Source organism: Oryzias latipes, chromosome 7 (genome assembly GCF_002234675.1).
Source record: "Oryzias latipes chromosome 7, ASM223467v1".
Taxonomy (NCBI): domain Eukaryota; kingdom Metazoa; phylum Chordata; class Actinopteri; order Beloniformes; family Adrianichthyidae; genus Oryzias; species Oryzias latipes.
Genome location: NC_019865.2, coordinates 27,285,327 through 27,303,010, shown reverse-complemented (window position 1 = coordinate 27,303,010; position 17,684 = coordinate 27,285,327). Strand labels below are relative to the sequence as shown.

The 17,684-nt window shown below is 43.2% G+C and overlaps 1 protein-coding gene across 3 annotated transcripts; it reads right to left on the bottom strand.

The window, feature by feature from the left end:
• Positions 1 to 971: 971 nt before the first annotated feature.
• LOC101158359 (transcription elongation factor A protein 2) lies at positions 972 to 16,548 on the bottom strand. Of its 3 annotated transcripts, none has more exons than XM_004071054.4 (10): positions 16,338 to 16,548; positions 11,269 to 11,331; positions 9,486 to 9,591; positions 9,183 to 9,282; positions 6,098 to 6,249; positions 5,868 to 5,924; positions 5,013 to 5,167; positions 2,435 to 2,581; positions 2,279 to 2,350; positions 972 to 1,316 (listed from the first exon to the last, which is right to left on the bottom strand). In XM_004071054.4, exons 1-10 carry the CDS (start codon positions 16,404 to 16,406, stop codon positions 1,308 to 1,310), a joined length of 930 nt encoding a protein of 309 aa, XP_004071102.1. In that variant the 5' UTR covers positions 16,407 to 16,548; the 3' UTR covers positions 972 to 1,307. The 3 variants fall into 3 exon arrangements, with proteins under 3 accessions (XP_004071102.1, XP_020560590.1, XP_020560589.1); XM_020704931.1 differs by lacking the exon at positions 16,338 to 16,548 and adding an exon at positions 16,280 to 16,299; XM_020704930.2 differs by lacking the exon at positions 16,338 to 16,548 and adding an exon at positions 11,400 to 11,727.
• Between the last annotated feature and the right edge of the window lie 1,136 nt (positions 16,549 to 17,684).

Below are 17,684 nucleotides of genomic sequence, written 5' to 3'. Positions count from 1 at the left end.
AATCTTCATACGCCGTCATTTAAATCTCCGACTTCGTCTCACTGAAGTGTAGCGCTCTCTTTTTTTCTTCACCACGCGTTTCCATGGTGACTCCGGAAATCAGCGATCTATGGAGAATGTCTTTATGTACTTGACATGCACGCCCATTAACCCAGTCGAGCGTAATTAAGCTAACTCATATCCGGTCTTTTGGAATCGACATAACCCGAGTAAGCAAGTTCTGGCGGATTTCAGGCTTAAAGTCAGGCTAGTTTAAACATGCTTCCTAGAATACCCCCCAGGTGAGGATCTATGGAAAGCCACGTGGGATATATTAAGGCGTGGCTTCTGTTCTCGACGTGATTTCATTATGTGCTTTGCTCGTACAGAAGAAGTGGTCAACGCGTGCGTTCAGCCGGTGGTGTTCAAAGCGGACACTCACGGAGCGGCAGGGAGCAGCATTATTCTTCTTCTGTTGTTTTTACTGTTTACTAGCGCTCGTCTGCCACCTACAGTGCGATGAAACTTGATGCGACACGTCAAAGCGTTGCAAACCCTGCTCCTTTATCTATGTGAGCATAAATCGGTTGTTCATTTCTTTGTACTTCTGTGTTTTGAAGAGGATGCTACATACATGTCACTATTAAATCCTAGTCCTGGGCCTCAAAGCTGGTGTTATAAATGAATCCTGCATTTACCATTTTACGATGGTAAATGACTGACACGTGAGTGATGTTAAATCAGCTCTGGCATCGTCTTCCTGGGCGAGTTTCAGCTTCTTACAGGTGTTTTTATCCCACCTCTGTTTTGAAAAGTGCGAGGTGGATTTCATCACATCCAGTCCACAACAGCAGAACTGAAAGGCATCAAATGGGCCCAAAATATCTTGACAGAACAGGTCACATGACTACAAGGTTTGTGCCATTGAAAAGTCAACGGCCTTTCAAATATTCAACATTTTCCATTCACACGGAAACACCTGACGAATCGGCTTTCATTTCAGGAGGAACTTTATTACAGCATGTGTCAGCCCATCATAGCAAAGAAAGGCACATCCATCGTCTCCATGAGGCGCTACTGCCATGAATGCGTGGCTACACTTTGAATCTGCTGTCACAAACAAAGTCTAAGTGTCCTGTACAAAATCAATTCAACCGATAAACAACATCCACTTGCATATTTCCTTACAAATACTTTACATTTGTTAGCATTATAAATATAAAAAAACCAGACAAAATAAAAAAAAAAGTTTCAAATGAAAATTATTACTTTTGAATTATTTCTGTGAGCTTGACTCCGAAGGGAAATCCTCCACATGGTCTTCTTCTTTAACAGAACTGGACAGAAAACATGGAAAGTTTGTTACAGTTTAGTGGAGTTCAAGCTTCAGCAATTCATACAGTTTGCTGGAGTTATGTGAGAATCAGATTTTGTCATCTTCTGTATTTTCTTGAGTTTATGTCATGTTTTTTTTATTTTTTGGCTTAGTTTAGCCTATAGAGCAACTTGTATGTGAATTTCCTAAAGGAAATGGGCTTAAATGGGTCCCCCCCCCCCCCCCCGACAGCTGCTAAAGAGCCCTGTAAGCTTGTGTATCAGTATCTTCTACTCCTACATAAATGGCCCAAAAACAAACCTATATTCTGTAGATTACAAACTGCAAATATTAAAAAATGTTGCCAAAAGCAGTAATTGAGCAGCAGAAAGACAATTTGGAGTGAGAAAAAACTGGGGATGGATTGTTGAGAAGAGAAAATAATAAAGATAAAAAGCTAATCGCAGGTGAAAAGCTGGATGGACAGAGCTCAAGTACAGAGTTCACATAAATAAATGATGCTCTCGAAAACAAACAAAATATTTATTCACTTCATCATCTTTGCTTCATGTGGATAAATAAGCATCAATGTGCTCTGCTAATGCACATGAACTCAGCCTGTATTTTCCAAACCTCCTTCTTTTTACCACTAAATCACAGGAACCAGGTCCTGTACCCCCTTGGGGGTTCAAAGGGCCGTGCAGACGTACAGATGGTTGATGACAGGTCTGCACTCAGGACTGTGGGAGGAAACGGACCGCGGTCCGGATCAAACCTGCTGCACATGTACCGTAATCAGCCAGAAAGTAAAAAAGACTGGAGTTCGCTGCATAAAAAAAAGAAGAAGCAGCAGCTTTCTGGGTTTTTAGGTTTTCAAAATGAAAGCTGAGTGTAGGATAAGGAAGTTTGTTGTGAGTGTCTGCATCACTGACAAATGTTAGTAAAATAAATGTCCTGCATCCCTGCAGGCACATCCATCCTCACCTTCCATCGGTTGCCGCAGCCGTTACACAAAACGAACGTGGTCATGGGCTCGTCGGCGCTGCGGGTCTGCACCTGACACACAAAGGCAGGACAGAGTTACCACACGCCGCCGTGACTCCACGCGGCGCCGCGTCCGGGGGTTTGGAGGGCGCGTACCTGCGTGTACGTGCAGTTCTTCCCGTGACACTTGCTGCAGATGAACATGTCCGTCTCCGTCCCTCCCACCTTGGACAGCTGATGCTCTCTGATGGATTCTTTGGTCAGCGCTTCTCTGATCTGCTTCAGCTCTGCGCTCGCCATCTCCTGGACTCAAAGACGCAAAAAACCTCAAACGCTGGACAGCAAACCTGTGTACTTTGTTGTGTTTGAAATGTTTTTAACTGATGGGTTCTAAAAACTGGATCGCTCCTGAACAAACTGAACTCAAAAACCAAATCCTGTCACAGGTTCTCTTTTAGGTGTATTCTTTTAGTTTTAGAAGGAATACATTTGTTTTGCATGATGATAGCGCAGGCACATCACCACCATGTCTGCTCATAGACGATCGTCCTCCTAAACCGTCTTGGCAAACTTCAGTCTCTCATGTCTGCAGGAACTTTCATCCAGGTCTTAAACCATCACACTACCCCCACCATGTTCCACTGTTAATAAAGGTCACAACAGGATATCAAGTCTCAGTAGTTAATCTGATGGAATTCCTAATTATCAGATAAAAGATAAAGGCTGCATTCAGACTCAGAATCATTCCTGATTCCTGTCAGCTCCACCAAAACACAACAAGTGAAAAGTTTAAGTCAAACACCAAAAGTCAGTGATCTCCTATAATATTACAGTCTCAATCTTGAAAGTCCCACTCCAATCATCTTTTGATCAATTTTAAAAGCATTCCGAGTGTTTTTTCATTATGATTATGCCATTTATACCCATCATAAAAAAAAAAAAAAATCTTGAACAGAAACAAGATGGACAAAAAATGTCCAAAATTGCATTTGTAACAGTAAGCCTCTGATCTGAGATCTGTTGTTGTTTCTCTTTCGGCTTTTGCCCATCAGGGGTCGCCACAGCGAACAAGTCGCATGGTAAACTTGGCAATGTTTTATGCCGGATGCCCTTCCTGACGCAACCTTCTCAAAGCAACCGGGCTTGGGACCGGCACAGAAGTAGAGAAGGGAATAGGGAGCAGCCTGGAGTCGAACTCTGGTTTCACGGACGGAAGGCGCCGCAAACCAGCATGAGCTAAACCGGCTCCCTAAGCCTCTGATCTTAGATCATTGTGATGAAAAATATGTAAATATTCAGTCTTCTAAGTGAATAAACTCCGACCTGAAATTTACAACAGAAAGCAGGAGAAGAAATACAGAACAGATTCAGCTTCAGCTTCGGTCCAACAGTTTTCATTTTGGTTTGAGGCTGTCAAACTGTCATCCTTCAATGAGCAACATAAAGATAAGGGAATGAAATGTAGAAGTCAAAATCTACATTTTATCAAGAAGAAGTAACTTTTAAACCAACAAATCCTCTTTAAAAGCATCTTCAGCTTGTTTAAGCTTCCATCTCAAATGCTTGCTCATTATTAGTTGAATTTTTTGAGCTTCACACAAAACGTGTTGGATTCTAGTTGAGCTCCTCAGAGGAACTCCTCCCTCCGTTCTGGCTGGATGCCTCAGCAGTATGGAAGCGTTTGGCTGCTCTGTTCTCATGTTTTGTATGCAAGTTTGTGTCAAAGTTTGAACTGCTTTGGTTTTGTACCTGCCCTTCTTCTGGAACTTGTGTTTGTCAGTTTTCCTTATCCCTCCCTTCAGTCCATCTGCATAAACCTGATATTTCCCAAAGGTATCTGATGTATGAAGCAGGCCTGAGTCTCTGCAGTTAATCAAGGCACCAAAAGTTTGCGTCTGCTTTGGTGCATCCCTTCCTGTTTTACCTATGAATCACTTTCCATGAAACACAACAACATCTGGATCAGTATTTCACAGCAATCTCAACGCACTGGTTACCCTTAGCAAGAAGTAGTCCACTTGAAGTGTAAATTATTAAGTCTACTTCAGTAGAAGTACAGGAAGTGTAGGAAGTATACCAACTGAATACTTCTTTAGGCTACATTGAAACATTTCAGGTTTACAACAGTATATAAAGTAACCTTTAAGTATACTGCCTCACTTTTAAGCCAGGTTCCTTTGGCAACGTTCGAATGATCACTTTTTCAATGAAAAGTCTATGTAAACGCACATTTAGAGCTTCTGCGTTCAAAATTCTCACGGACACGTAGTTTTTAAAGCCAATACTTGGGCTCTATGTACAAAAAGTGCGGCCATTAAACACTGACTTTAAAGGTAGTAAAGCTCTATACCAGTACACGCCTTTTCCTATTAACCAAACCTCTGTCAACTGTAGGTGGAGGACATGGGCTAGTATTGGGTAGAAACAGTCCAGTGTGAACTATGGACTAAATGCGTGGTCTAGAACACACTAAGCGTGTGTTCTAGACCACGCATCACCTGCCTGGTGTAAATGTAGAATTAGCTTAGACCAGGTTTACTTCTAGTCCACTTAAATAGACTACTTTTTGCTAAGGGTGAAAAATGATTGCAACTTTTGAAAACAAGATTAGCATCAACAAAAAAGTTAAACTATAAATGTAGAGAAATATACTTGAATATTAAAATTAACTACTTAAATTATGTTAAACATAGGAACATTTACAAAGCTTCAACAAAAAAACGGACAAACAGACCTCAGCAGTCATGCAGGCGATGCGCTGAGCTGAGATGTTTCCACACAGGACGTTCCGCCGCAGGTCCGGATTCTTCTGATCTTTCAGGTTGGAGATGCGGCTTCGGAGACGAGCTTTATATTTCATATCTGTGGATTTGAACTCCTGGAAGATCTGTAAGCGCCAACAGTCAAGAACCAAAAACATGCCAGAGAACACACAAGTTATGGACTCTGCTAAACACACATCAAGCAAACAAGACCAGACCATGCGTGATTCGGGAGTGTTCTCCAGCTTACAGACCGATTTCCACTGGTCCGTCTAGATCTGTCTCCATTGCATCGCGTTGGCACAAAAAAATAGCTCATACAATAATCAATTGTAATGTTTACGTCACCTCTGTCACGTCTGTCTGACGTCTGTCTCTCCGCAATGCAACCCAAGCTTTACGCAGGAGTTCTATTTCCTGTCCCTTGGCGCATCTAGCCAACGCCAAAGAGCCAGAGAAACAGGAAAACCTCAGTTGTACTTTCAAAAAAAAAAATTGTAACATTTTATTTCATATTTAAGGTGATGTCCACATTATTACCGCATATGATATCAGCACCCATTTTCACCATGGACAAGAAAAGAGTTTTGAAGGAACTACGCAAGACACAACAAGGACAATGTGAACTAACTGGTGGTCATGGGATGGATTCCCCATGCAACGCAAGGGAGCTGCACCGCAGGCTAGACCAGGCCAAAGACCTCACAGAGAAGAGACACACGTTCAGCACAAACATTAAAGACTTTGTTATACTGAAAAGGTTTGTGGTTAATTAGAAAGTAATGTAAATGGAAACTAACACACAGCTCCTCTAGCTGGAAGGATATGATGCTCAATCTGTGCGGCGAGGTGATCACAGTCCACTCCGATGGTCTTGTAGTCATCTGGAGAAAAAAAATAATAATAAATGGCAAGAGCGGTTTAAAACGGAAACTTCACAAGCCTAGATGTTGATCACAGCAGAACCAGAAGACGTGCAGCTGTGGTGGAGGTGGAGGGTGCAGGTAGACGTTCTCCATACAAATACACAGCAACCTTGTCCAAGAAGTCTTCTCACCGTCAGTCTGCAAAGCAGCCACCAGCAGCTCTCGACACTTGTTCCTCACACTGTCACTGGTGACAGGAGCGGGGGGAAAGGAGGTGATCAGCGGGGGCAGGGTAGGGGTAGAGGGAGTGTTCGGCGTTGTGGGAGTGTCTCCAGATTTCGCGCTACAATGGTAAAACAAACATTTTCGCAATGAGAAACTAGAGCTCTGGAGTTTCACAAGTTGAAGGAAGTAAAAACAAACTGATACACTAGTGCATAAAAGGCAAGTCTTGGTGGTTGTGCACAGTAAAGCTCTTTTGAAAAGTCCAGCAGCTCAGACTTATTTAAAGACCCACTCCGATCAACATGTGATCTACACACATTGGCCACTTTATTAAGTACAACTTGCTGGTACCAGCTTGGATCTCCTTTTGTCTTCACAACTATATTCATCCTTGGTGTTTGGTCCATATTGACATAACAGCATCACACAGTTGCAGCAGATTTGTCGGCTGCACATCCATGATGCCAATCTCTCGTTCCACCACATCCCAAAGGTTCTCTGTTGGGTTGAGATCTGGTGACTGTGGAGGTCATTTGAGTCCAGTGAACTCATTATCATGTTCAAGAAACCAGTCTGAGATGATTCCAGCTTTATGACATAGTGGCTTATCCTGCTAGAAGTAGACATCAGAAGATGGTACACTGTGGTTAGTTTCTGGTCAGCAGCAATACTCAGGTAGGCTATGGCGTTGTAATCATGCCCAATTAGTAGTACTAAGAGACCCAAAGTGTGACTAGAATATATCCACCACACTATTACACAACCACAACCAGCTTGAACCGTTGATACAAGGCGGGATGGATTCCTGTTTTCATGTTGTTGACGCCAAATTCTGACCCTACCATCTGAATGTTGCAGCAGAAATGGAGACTCATCAGCGTCTTTCCATCTTCTATTGTCCAGTTTTGGTGAGTCTGTGTGAATTGTAGCCTCAGTTTTCCTGTTCTTAGCTGACAGAAGTGGCACCTTGTGTAGTCTTCAGCTGCTGTAGTCCATCTGCCTTCTGCAGACCTCAGTTGGAACCAGTCTAGTCATTCTCCTCTGACCTCTGGGATCAACAAGGTATTTCTGCCCCCAAACTGCCGCTCAATGGGCATTTTTTCTTTTCCGGAGCATTCTCTGTAAACCCTAGAGATGGTTGTGGGTGAAAATCCCAGTAGATCAGAAGCTTCTCAGGATTGAGCTGAGCAGGGAGCTTGAGGCCCACTCAGTGCATTTTCTACATCACAAACAAGTTCTTTAGCTAATAGTATTTTTCCTTCTGCTCCTGATTTATCACTCAACTGTTCACGCAATTAACTTTATTCTATTTCTGAAAGCAACTTTTCACCAATATGCAACACTTTATGTTAGTTAAGTGATTTATATTAATTAAGGAAGTGGTTGAAGAATTAAAGGGTTAAACATCCCACCCACAAACTAACACACAAATGTTGATTCATTTAAACCCAAGGTGATATATTTTAAGGACAGCGGAGAGACAACGTTACACCCTCCGCTGTGAGGGTGTAACGCGTCGCGCTGTACCGCAGAGGAGAAATGGATTTCATTCATGTGGGTGTGCTCTTATACACAGACCTTCACCTTTAAGTACCGTAATCACTTTTTGTTTAAGCATGGCTTTTTCAAGTGAAAACTGGTGTTATGCATTTTCCCAGTGCTGGCTGCTACTCGCCAACAAGGATGGCCGGTGACTATTGTCGATGTCATAGAGTGAGAGTGACGAAGAATTTGAGGACACTATTTTTCTATATTTCTCTGTTTGGAGGGCTAAATGCAGGGGTGGGGAGACGCCGTAGGGGTAGGGTATGAATTCAGATACGGCTTAAAAAATTGTGATATGTGAAAAAAAAAAATCTCACAATTTTACCCTTTAAAACATCGGAGCTGTGGCTCCAGCATTTACAGTCTTTCGACTCCCGAAGCTCTTCAACTGTTCATGTAATTAACTCAAGTCCAATGAATTCTGAAGCAGAGAAAAGCAGTCAGTGTATCAGAGCGTCATGATGAGACACTTTGTTGATATTTTGTTGCAAATACAATTTTTTTTTTTGGCCGGTGGTTTAATTAACGGGAAGACCCAATAGAGTAGCAAAATGTTTTCTCCCACCCATTTTTTTCCTAAATGTTTGGAACTTTGCTGAGGTGCCGTCCTGTCCCACTTCACTCTTTATTTATGCAATGTAGAATCCTGTAGTGGACATCATAGATGACTCGTTCAGTGAATGTTTAATGCATATTAAGGTGTTCTTGGGTTATTTTTCTTTTGGATTCAAAGTTTTAGGTAAAAAAGTCCATATATGGATCTTCTGAGGTCCTCGGAACACTAAGCACCATATTTTCATGGCTATAAGGCGCACTTAAAAGTCTTAAATTTTCTCCAAACTGTAAGGAGCGCCCTATGAGGCGGTGCGCCTAATGTGTAGTTGTGGGACTATGGCATAGGAGCAGTAGAAGACGGCATAAGAACCAACTCAGTTTTTCTCCCGCTGCTTTTCTTCCACAATGAGTGTATATGGTTGCTTGCTGAAATGTGTGTGTGCTTAGTTCCCGCGTGCCGCGCTCCAGTGTTTGCAAAAGGGGGGGGCAGGCATTCAGCAAAGTGAGGGTGTGAGCGCGCATTCAGTTTGTGTTACTCAGAACAGTAACTAAAAAAGGTCTTCCTTCAAAAAAAAAAAAAAAAAAAAAACAGAGACTGGTTCTATTATGAACCCGCTCTGGAGGCTTTGAGGGTCCAAACGGGGAAGTGAACCCCCGAAGGAAGATCCGCTATAGACCCTGAGAGGATCTCCCCCGCGGTCAGAAACGTCATCGCGGGAATAGTTCAACACTAGAGTGCATGTTTTACCGGTATGCTGTGTTAACGTGCCCACGCCTAAACACCCGGTGCGCCTTTTGCATGTGTCAAATACCCAAAAATTACCTATAACTGAGAACGCACCCTGTAACCCGGTGCGCCCTATAGTCGTGAAAATATGGTATATCCCTCAGAGGTTTGTGTTTGTCAAAATATATTTCTTTTTTTTAACATTGTGTTGTATCTTCACAGACCTTTTCCCACTGCTGCCAGAGTCGCTCGAGGTTGACGATGACCTTAAAGGAGAGCCCTCCTTCTTCTTCTCCTTCTTCTCCGATTTCCCTTCTGAACCATCTATGACATACGACACAAACCACCCACACAGACATGACAAACAGACAATGCAGCGTTTCTTTCATGGCTTTTCTGTCCATATCTGCCTTTAGACCTGAAGAAGTGTCCCCTGCAACCTCAACATGAGCTTTTTTCTCAGATCTTCACAAATTCAGTCTAATCTAAAAAAGGACAGATGAACGCACATAAACACACACACCTACCCAGCAGTCTTTTCCAGGATTTGATCAGAGATTTGGCCAGAGTCTGCACCTCTTCATCAGAGCTCTGCTTCCTCACTGCGTTCACCGACATCCCAACTCTGGTCGACTACAAGCCAGGAGCAAAAAAAAAACAATCAAAAACTTAGTCTTAGGGCTGGGGCGGCGCTCTCTTTCCCCCCGTGCCTCCCTGCTCTCTGGCTCTGGGGGCCTCACTGCGGTCCTGCTGGTCCTGGCCTGGGTGGCGGATTTGGTCGCCCGGGGGGCGGTTGTCCCCTGCCTGCTGCCGTGTGGCGTTGGGGGGTTCCGGCTGCCGCTGCTGCTGCGGCGGGGGTCCTGGTCTGGGGATGGCTGGGCGCTCTCCTTCCTTCTTTATACATTCCACCATCCATTTTAGAAGAACATAAACACTCACCTGAGCACAGGTGTTAGCTCACCTTTGCACTAATAGTTTGCATGATTGAATGACTGAAATATTTCACACTAGTTGGTGTTAAGGCATAAGTATGCGTGTGTGAACACTATCTGTTTTGTGTACATGTTGACAGGTGGACATTTTTGCAGCTAGCAGGTGTGTTGATAACATTTGAGTGTGTGTGTGGACGGGCCCCGCCCTTTTTGAACTACATTTGAATCTTAACGTAATGATAAACCAGTAAACTTGTTGCTTTATGCTGCTTCATGGTCTTATCCCCCCCTCCTATTATCACCCTCCTACCCCCCCCCCCCGTCTCTAACATCCCTCTCTCTTCTTCCCCTCTTTCCTTTTCCGTCCAGCCCAACACCAAAGATTTTCAAACATGATTGAAATTAATAAAGTTTGGCCTCAATTACAAAAGGGGTTTATTCAGACATACCTCTGGTTTGTAAGATTAATAACCCCTATTGTTAAAGTAAAATATGTCCAACACAAGAGGCCCTCAGCTCTCATCTGTCTGCCCAGCTGTTGGACAGGACAAGTTAAAACAAACAAAAAAAAAAACTTAGTCTTAATAAAAAAACTAAAAAACAAACAGTAGAACTCAGTTATATTTTAGTCTCATATGAGGAGAGATGGGGAATAGAAACTAAAGAACTGCCTTGCACTTCACTTGCACAGTGAAACAGCACATGCAAATACTGTCAATAGGGGGAGGTATCGGACAACCCAAGGAGGAACGATGATACTGCACAAAGGAGTCTCCAGGAAACAGCCTCTTGTGTAGAGAAGCACACTGGAGACATCAACGTGGGGAATTCAGATCACCAGAGAATCCGTAAAAACCCCAGTCCAGGGTCATGCTGGTGAAATCCAAACCAGAATCTAAACTGAGGCAACACACCAACAAGGGGCAGACTTGACTCGACATCCAAAAACAGAGCAGAAACGTCAACTTGATACGGCTTGCTCGACGGTGGAGAACACAACGGACTGGCAGAGTGTAGGTGAAGGAATGGATCTTAAATACTCCAGGAGCCAGCTGCACCAAATAATCAATCAGTGGTGTTAGGGGGTGAGCAGGTATGGCAAGCCGTGAAGGCCAAAAAGCCCCAAGATCCTGACAAACACCGAACACCTTAACTGTGACAGGAAGTCACGAAACAGAACTTTGGCACAAAACTGAAAGGAACATCAATGATTGAACAGTAGGATCTGGTGAATGAATGTTGGTCATGAAACAAGACGTTACATCAGTACTGACCAAAAGAACTTGATTGGATGTAGATGTGTGTGGACATAATGTGAGCCTGTCCCACTCTCACTGCAGACATGTAGGAGCAGCAAGACAGCACCTTTCTCACTCACCTGCAGTGTCTCGAGGGACATTTTGATGTTCTGCAGTTCCTTCAGTAAATCAAGAGCACCTTCCTAAAAACAGAACAATACATTTAACAGTAGACTCAAACACAACACCTTTGTGACTTGTGTGATCTCACATCAGTGTGGCAGTTTGCATCATTGGTGGAAGAGTCTGGTCGCTGCAGTTTCATTCTGCACATTCCAGTCCCTCCAAAATATTAAACGTATATTTTGTGATTTTGCAGCACAAGGAGCCTTAAGTTGTGTTTTTCTAAAAAGATGCAAAATGTTCAACAAAATGTTTTATTAAAGGCTGTAAGAGGACAAAGATTTTAAAGTCCCCCTCCAATCATCTTTTGATCTATTGTAAGTGTTCCTAGTCGTACTTAAACTATGATTTAGCCGTTTTCAGACAAAATCAAAAAACCTGTGTCGTTTTCAAGGACAGTTTCTGCAGAGCAACAAGAGTTCATTTAAAATTTGTCTCAGAGTCATGGGCGGGACTGTTGTCACGGAGCAACCCCACCCCCCTTCCTGTCACCTATTACTGAGAGCTCTCGCGGCACGCGCTGCTGTGATGTCATCCTAAAAGCTACCTTGTAGTTACTTAACAATTCTATTAAAAACAATACTACAACACCACAACGATGAGACACAGCAACTCATTGAAATGTGGTTGGATGAATGCAGGCTAATTAAAAAAACTTAACGAAATCCAAATTACTTCTCTCACAGTTTTTCCCAAAATCTATCCATCATAAACATTTAGCAGCCAACCTTCATAGCCGACCAAAGTAGCAATAAAAAGTGTTGTACTTGATGTTGATACAGTCTTTTAAAAGCGGTCAGCAAAATACAAAGTTTGAATAAGTGAACTATCCCAACAAAGATTGCATAGTGTAGGACTTCCATGATTTCTGTCTCTAGTTGCTTTGCCCTCGTAAATTTTGGCCAATGACTGAAGAGATCTTTAGTGACAGTTTTGCTTTCAAACTTTGGTTCAAAACAGGAAAGTCTGCCTGACAGCAATCTGAATACAGGTCAAAGGTAAGGTTCAGGACTTGATCCGGACCAAATTTAGCAGACTTGGTGAAGACCAAATGATTTTTCTAGTCTGACTACACCCTAAGATTGAAACTGCTTTTCTGAGTATTTCTTTATTCAAATCATTTTGAATAGGTGTAAGCACAGGTAAAAGATACCTGCATGGCGTTTCCGCCTGACGCACCTCCGACGATGCCAGTAGGACAGCTGCAGGGTCATATGCCGGAAGCCACCCTTCATTGATGTTTCGCTCCATTAATCCCAGAACATCTCACGGTGGTGGAGCAACGGCAGAGACGTCTCCCTGCCGCCCCCCGCAGCTGCCCTTAGGACCCATCTTTTCCCCAGGAACTGTCCTTTCTCCTCAACCATAGCCAGAAACTGGCTTTTTCCGCCTCTTCCGCCAAGTCCTTGGCTGCCTTCTTCAATTTCAACCCAGTCACTCCTATCTTCCTAAGCAGGAGCTGGGTGGATGTTCCAACAAAGCCCCTGCAGCCAACCTCCACCAGGCAGATGATGGTTGACCACCCAGCATCTCGGTAATCATTTATTATTTGTCCTTCTTCCTTTCGTATGCAGCATCCATTCCTCCCTCCCAAGGGATTGTGAGCTCTTCCAGGATTACTGCTTTGACTGCAGAAGACCACAGGATGATGTCTGGTCGCAGAGAGGTGGTAGTTATCTCTGGTGGGAACTTGAGCTGAAGGTCGAGGTCGACCCTTAAGTCCTAGTCACATCCTGGTGTTAGCAGTGATGGTGTGCCTCTCTGGTTGGTGTTTTGTGCTCCAGCCCCTTCTCCAACAAAGTGAATCAAAGATCTTTAGCTGCCTCCATCCTCCGTACTTCCAGGACCTCTGCCAGTTTCCTCAAGACCTGGTCATGCCGCCATCTGTACCTACCCTGGGCCAGAGCTGCTTTGCAACCGGACAGGATGTGTTGTAACGTAGGGTTTGAAGTCTTACAGAGATGGCAGTTTTCCTCTGAGCCAAAACATAGGCTCAGATTGCTGGGGCTGGGTAGGGTGTCATAGGTGGCCCTGATGAGGAAGCTCAGCCTTGCTAGAGGCATCTTCCATACACGCCTTCCCATGTTGTCTAACGCCCTTGTGGCTGGCTGAGTGCTTTGATCTTGTACTGTTTTCCTCGCTCCTGGTCACCTCTTCAATCACCAGCTCTTTCCTCTCACTTCTTGTGGCTTTGGACCAGAACTTGGGGGCTGTTCCCCAACCTAATCCAGCTCTGCCTGACCGCGTCTTTCCCACGACTTTGTTGTGCTTAAGCTTGCTGATGGCCTGGTCGACAGCCTCTTCCGCCTTCCATTTGCGTCCGGTTCGGACAGGTGCCTTGGTGTTTCGTACAACAGGGTCGGTTGAGTCTCTCAGCTCAAACACAAGCCTCGTCTTCTCCTGTCTGTAGCCTAGGTTGATGGACTTCAGTGGCAGTTGGAGTGTGTTTTTCCCAAAAAGGCAGGAGTAGACGGAAAGAATGCTTTTGAACAAAATTTGTAGCAGTGACACAGGTGCTACAGTTGACAGGTCACAAGCACCCCGCTCTGCTCCATTCCGCAATAGATCCATGCATGTCTTTGTTTTCCTCATCTCGGCTGTTATCTGGCTCTAAACTGTTCAATTGGATGCTTCCAATATCACTTGCCATTTGTTTTGCACGTCTATAGTTAGCCTGGAGTTGTGAGGGGTTTTTAGCTAGCGGAAGAGAAAGAGCTGATGGGAAATGAAGGCTTACTCTGTGCCCACAACACAAAGAGGCTAATTTCTAATGAACTGCTGCTCTGCAGAAACTATGTCCAGGAAAGGACACAGGTTTGTTTTTGCCTAAAAACAGCATAATCATAATTAAAAGGCCCCTGATCAAAAGATAATTGGAGCGGGACTTTAACACATGCATGACATTTTCTATTTTCAATGAGCTTTGAAATAACTGCAAGACACACCTGTGCTCCCTTTAAGATGCAGCTCCTCCTATCCACAACCCTTTATAGGCCCAGACAACCCCAAAACTCGAAGCACTCGTACAGGTCAACCTCAGTACGGATGCATGAGGCTATAGCTCTAACTGAACTCATATTTCACCTAAAAGGTCCAAAACAGTTGATTTATTTTAATCCGGCACACAGTAAATTCACATACTTACCTTCAGACTTTGTACACAACCTTCAATTATTCTCCAAATATGTCTCACCGTTGAATAGTTCTCATCAATAATCAACTTTCATTTGTTCTCCAACACAACACTGAAGGAGAACCAAACACTTTACCGTCAGTTTAATAAAGAATCTTTGTAAGCTGCTACAACAGACTGTCCAGTGTTTGCTCTTGTTCTGTTAACTCAATGGCAATGGGAGCTGTTGGGACTTTCCCATAAAACTAGACCTCTATGGATGGGTTTCTAAAATACCAAATTGATCTAATTTTTATTATAAAATTCACAATTTAAATCAGATAAAAAGCCTTTTTTCAATATATTTGTGCTTGCTGGACTTTCTTGGAATTAAGCCCCTTTCCTTGACGTTATTGATGATTCTATGAATTGTTGATTTAGGTTTTATCTTATCCTTGACTGTTAAGCTATTTTTATGCAACTTAATGATGGGTGCACGCGTTTCTTTGCAGGTCACCGTGGTTACCAATGGAAGAACAATGATTTCAAGCATCACCCTCCTTTTTAACATGTCAAGTCTGCCATTCTAACCCAATCAGCCTGACAGAATTATCTCCAGTCTCGTGCTCGTCGACATTCTTACCCGAGTTAACAAGACGATGACTGAAATATTCTCAGCAGGTCCTTTAATCACAGCAATGAAACGCAGTGGAAAGTTTTTTTGGGGGGATCAAGTTAATTTTCATGGCAAAGAAGGACTATGGATTCATTTGATAACTCTTCATAACATTCTGGAGTGTATGCAAATTGTTATTACAAAAAACTTAAGCAGCAACTTTTCCAGTTTCCAATATTTGTCATTCTCGAAACCTCTGGCCACGACTGCATAAGCACATTTCGGGGTTCTGCGTTCAAAACGCTTGCATTCATGTGTAGCTATGCACAGTCATTGTACGTGCGCTCAAAGTTAAACCAGGTTGAACTTTGACCAATCAGAAACTTAGACATGGTAGTGACGAACGGATGACGCACCTTCTAATTCACGGAACAGCTAATCGTTTCTGAATAAACTGATCTAGAGCAAGACAAGAAAGATTGACAAAATTTGCTTGGACATTTCGCGTTTGCCTCTTCCAGCTGTAGGTGACGACCACCCAGTCGAAAACGTAAAGGAGGAAGAGCCCCTCCCTGCTCTCCCAGTGTGAACACCATCAGCGCGTTTTCAAATGCCCGTCGTGCCCATAGCTTTAGTCTAAACAGACCTCCTTTGCATTTACTACCTTTGACTTTAACATTGAGGTATGTCCAAATGAAACGAAAACACCTTTAATAACATGCTTTACTTCAATATATTTCCTCAGAGACATTGGTTCATCTCTGTTTTTCCAATACATTTTAGTGGCTTCAAAAATCACCTAACCCTTCAACATCTGTCTCAATTTCACATAGAAATGAGAATTAGTTACAGGTTAAAAAATGAGAAGATTATCCAGAAAAAAGCTTTTCCCTTCAGTTTGACTGAAAGGACGGGGGTTTCTTTTTCTTAGGGGCGTGTAAAATTATGAAATGACTGGTTAAACCTATTTTAATAAGGAAGGTTGTTGGAATTGGTAAGGAAAAAACGTGAGTTCACCTCCAACAGCATGTTTCTAAAAGACAAAGTTAGGATAACAGATTCCAGGTGTGCGTGTTGGAAACGCAGCTGCTGTGAGTCAGTCAGGAGGAACCAACAAGCGAATCGACCAGAAGAAAAGCCCAGAATTCTTTCTTCCCCCACAGACGGACAGGCCTGTAAACACCACTCTGTCTGTTTCCAGAATGTTCTCCATTTCAGCGTCCAAAATGAAGCTCATCACCTGACGCTGGCCTCTGTTCTTTCTTTTCCCACGGATGCAGCCACTCGTGTACTCTCACCGTGTTCTCCTTCTGGACCATTTTGTCCAGCTTTTTGGCGATGCGCTCCACTTCCTGGTTCTTTGCCATCGCGGTCCGGTCAGTTCTGGGACTCCGCGCCGGAAAATATCTCCATTTATGCAACACAAACGGGCTCTCACTCCGTTTTTCTGTCCTTCACATTACGCAGCCTTCCCTCTTCTCCCCGAGCCGCTGCCTCCCCCCCGCTTGTCATGGTGTTACCCTGTGGCATGATGGGAGATGGAGTTCGTTTTTAAAGGAGCCGCTGTAAATTTGAACGCTCTGTTTCCCTTTCGTTACAATACAAAATGAACCTACTGTCTCTTTGTGTAAAAGCGCTACACATCGAATGCAAATAGTAAAAATATGAACCGTTCTATTTTTTTCTTTTAAAGAAATATACCATACTACATTTTAGTTCAATAAAATGCAAGGTCAGGTTTATCCTATTGGGCCTGTTCTTTCCCAAATTGCCCTTTAATAGAAATTTAATTGGGTGATTTAATCAACAGTCCCAATCCGATTTAACTATTCTGTATCCAGTTTAAATAACAAACAATTGAATTCCTCATTGTTAATTTAAAAACGTTTACAGATTTTTACAAAGTGAAATGTGTTTTTGTCAGAAGTGCGCCCTCTAGTGGCAATATCAATCAAGTGTTGTTTTTCATGTAATGGGCTGAGCTGCGTTGGAGTCACCTACCATATATAGAAAACTGGACTGGGTGGGTGTGACGTACCCATAGAAAATGCCAGACCTCTGGCTCCAGTGAATTGAAGCCACTTCATCGCGCCATTTTTCCACGATGCGGTCGCTGCCATTTGGAGCCAGTCGACCACATTTGGACCGAGTCAACGTTTCTATGGCAGCTACTGTCACCAATCAGGAATGAGCTTGTTCGAAGTCCACACCCCTTCCACTGAAAGTGGCTCAGGAGAATCTGTCAATCAAATGTTCAAGGTGGGGACACCAAATGCTTTTACTGAGGCATCTGATTGGTCAGTTTATAACTTGAATAACTTACTTGATAAAGAAAATGGTAATGGAAAGAAGAAATTAGGATGAGCAAGAAGATGTTAAGACAAATGCATCAGAACAAGACTGGTTATTCAGTCCAATAGAATGAGTATTAACTATTTATTTCTATATAGAAGTCAGGGATTTTGGCTCCTGGAGCCAGCGGGTACTTCCTATTTGAAACAGGAGGAATGTCCAGATTGTTTTTTACAGTTTTTTTACAATTGACCTCTAGGGAGAGGCTCATGCAGGCATGCATCAATTCAACTCAGTTTTATTTAAACAGCCCAATATTACAACACAGTTGTCTCAACGGACTTCACTAATTG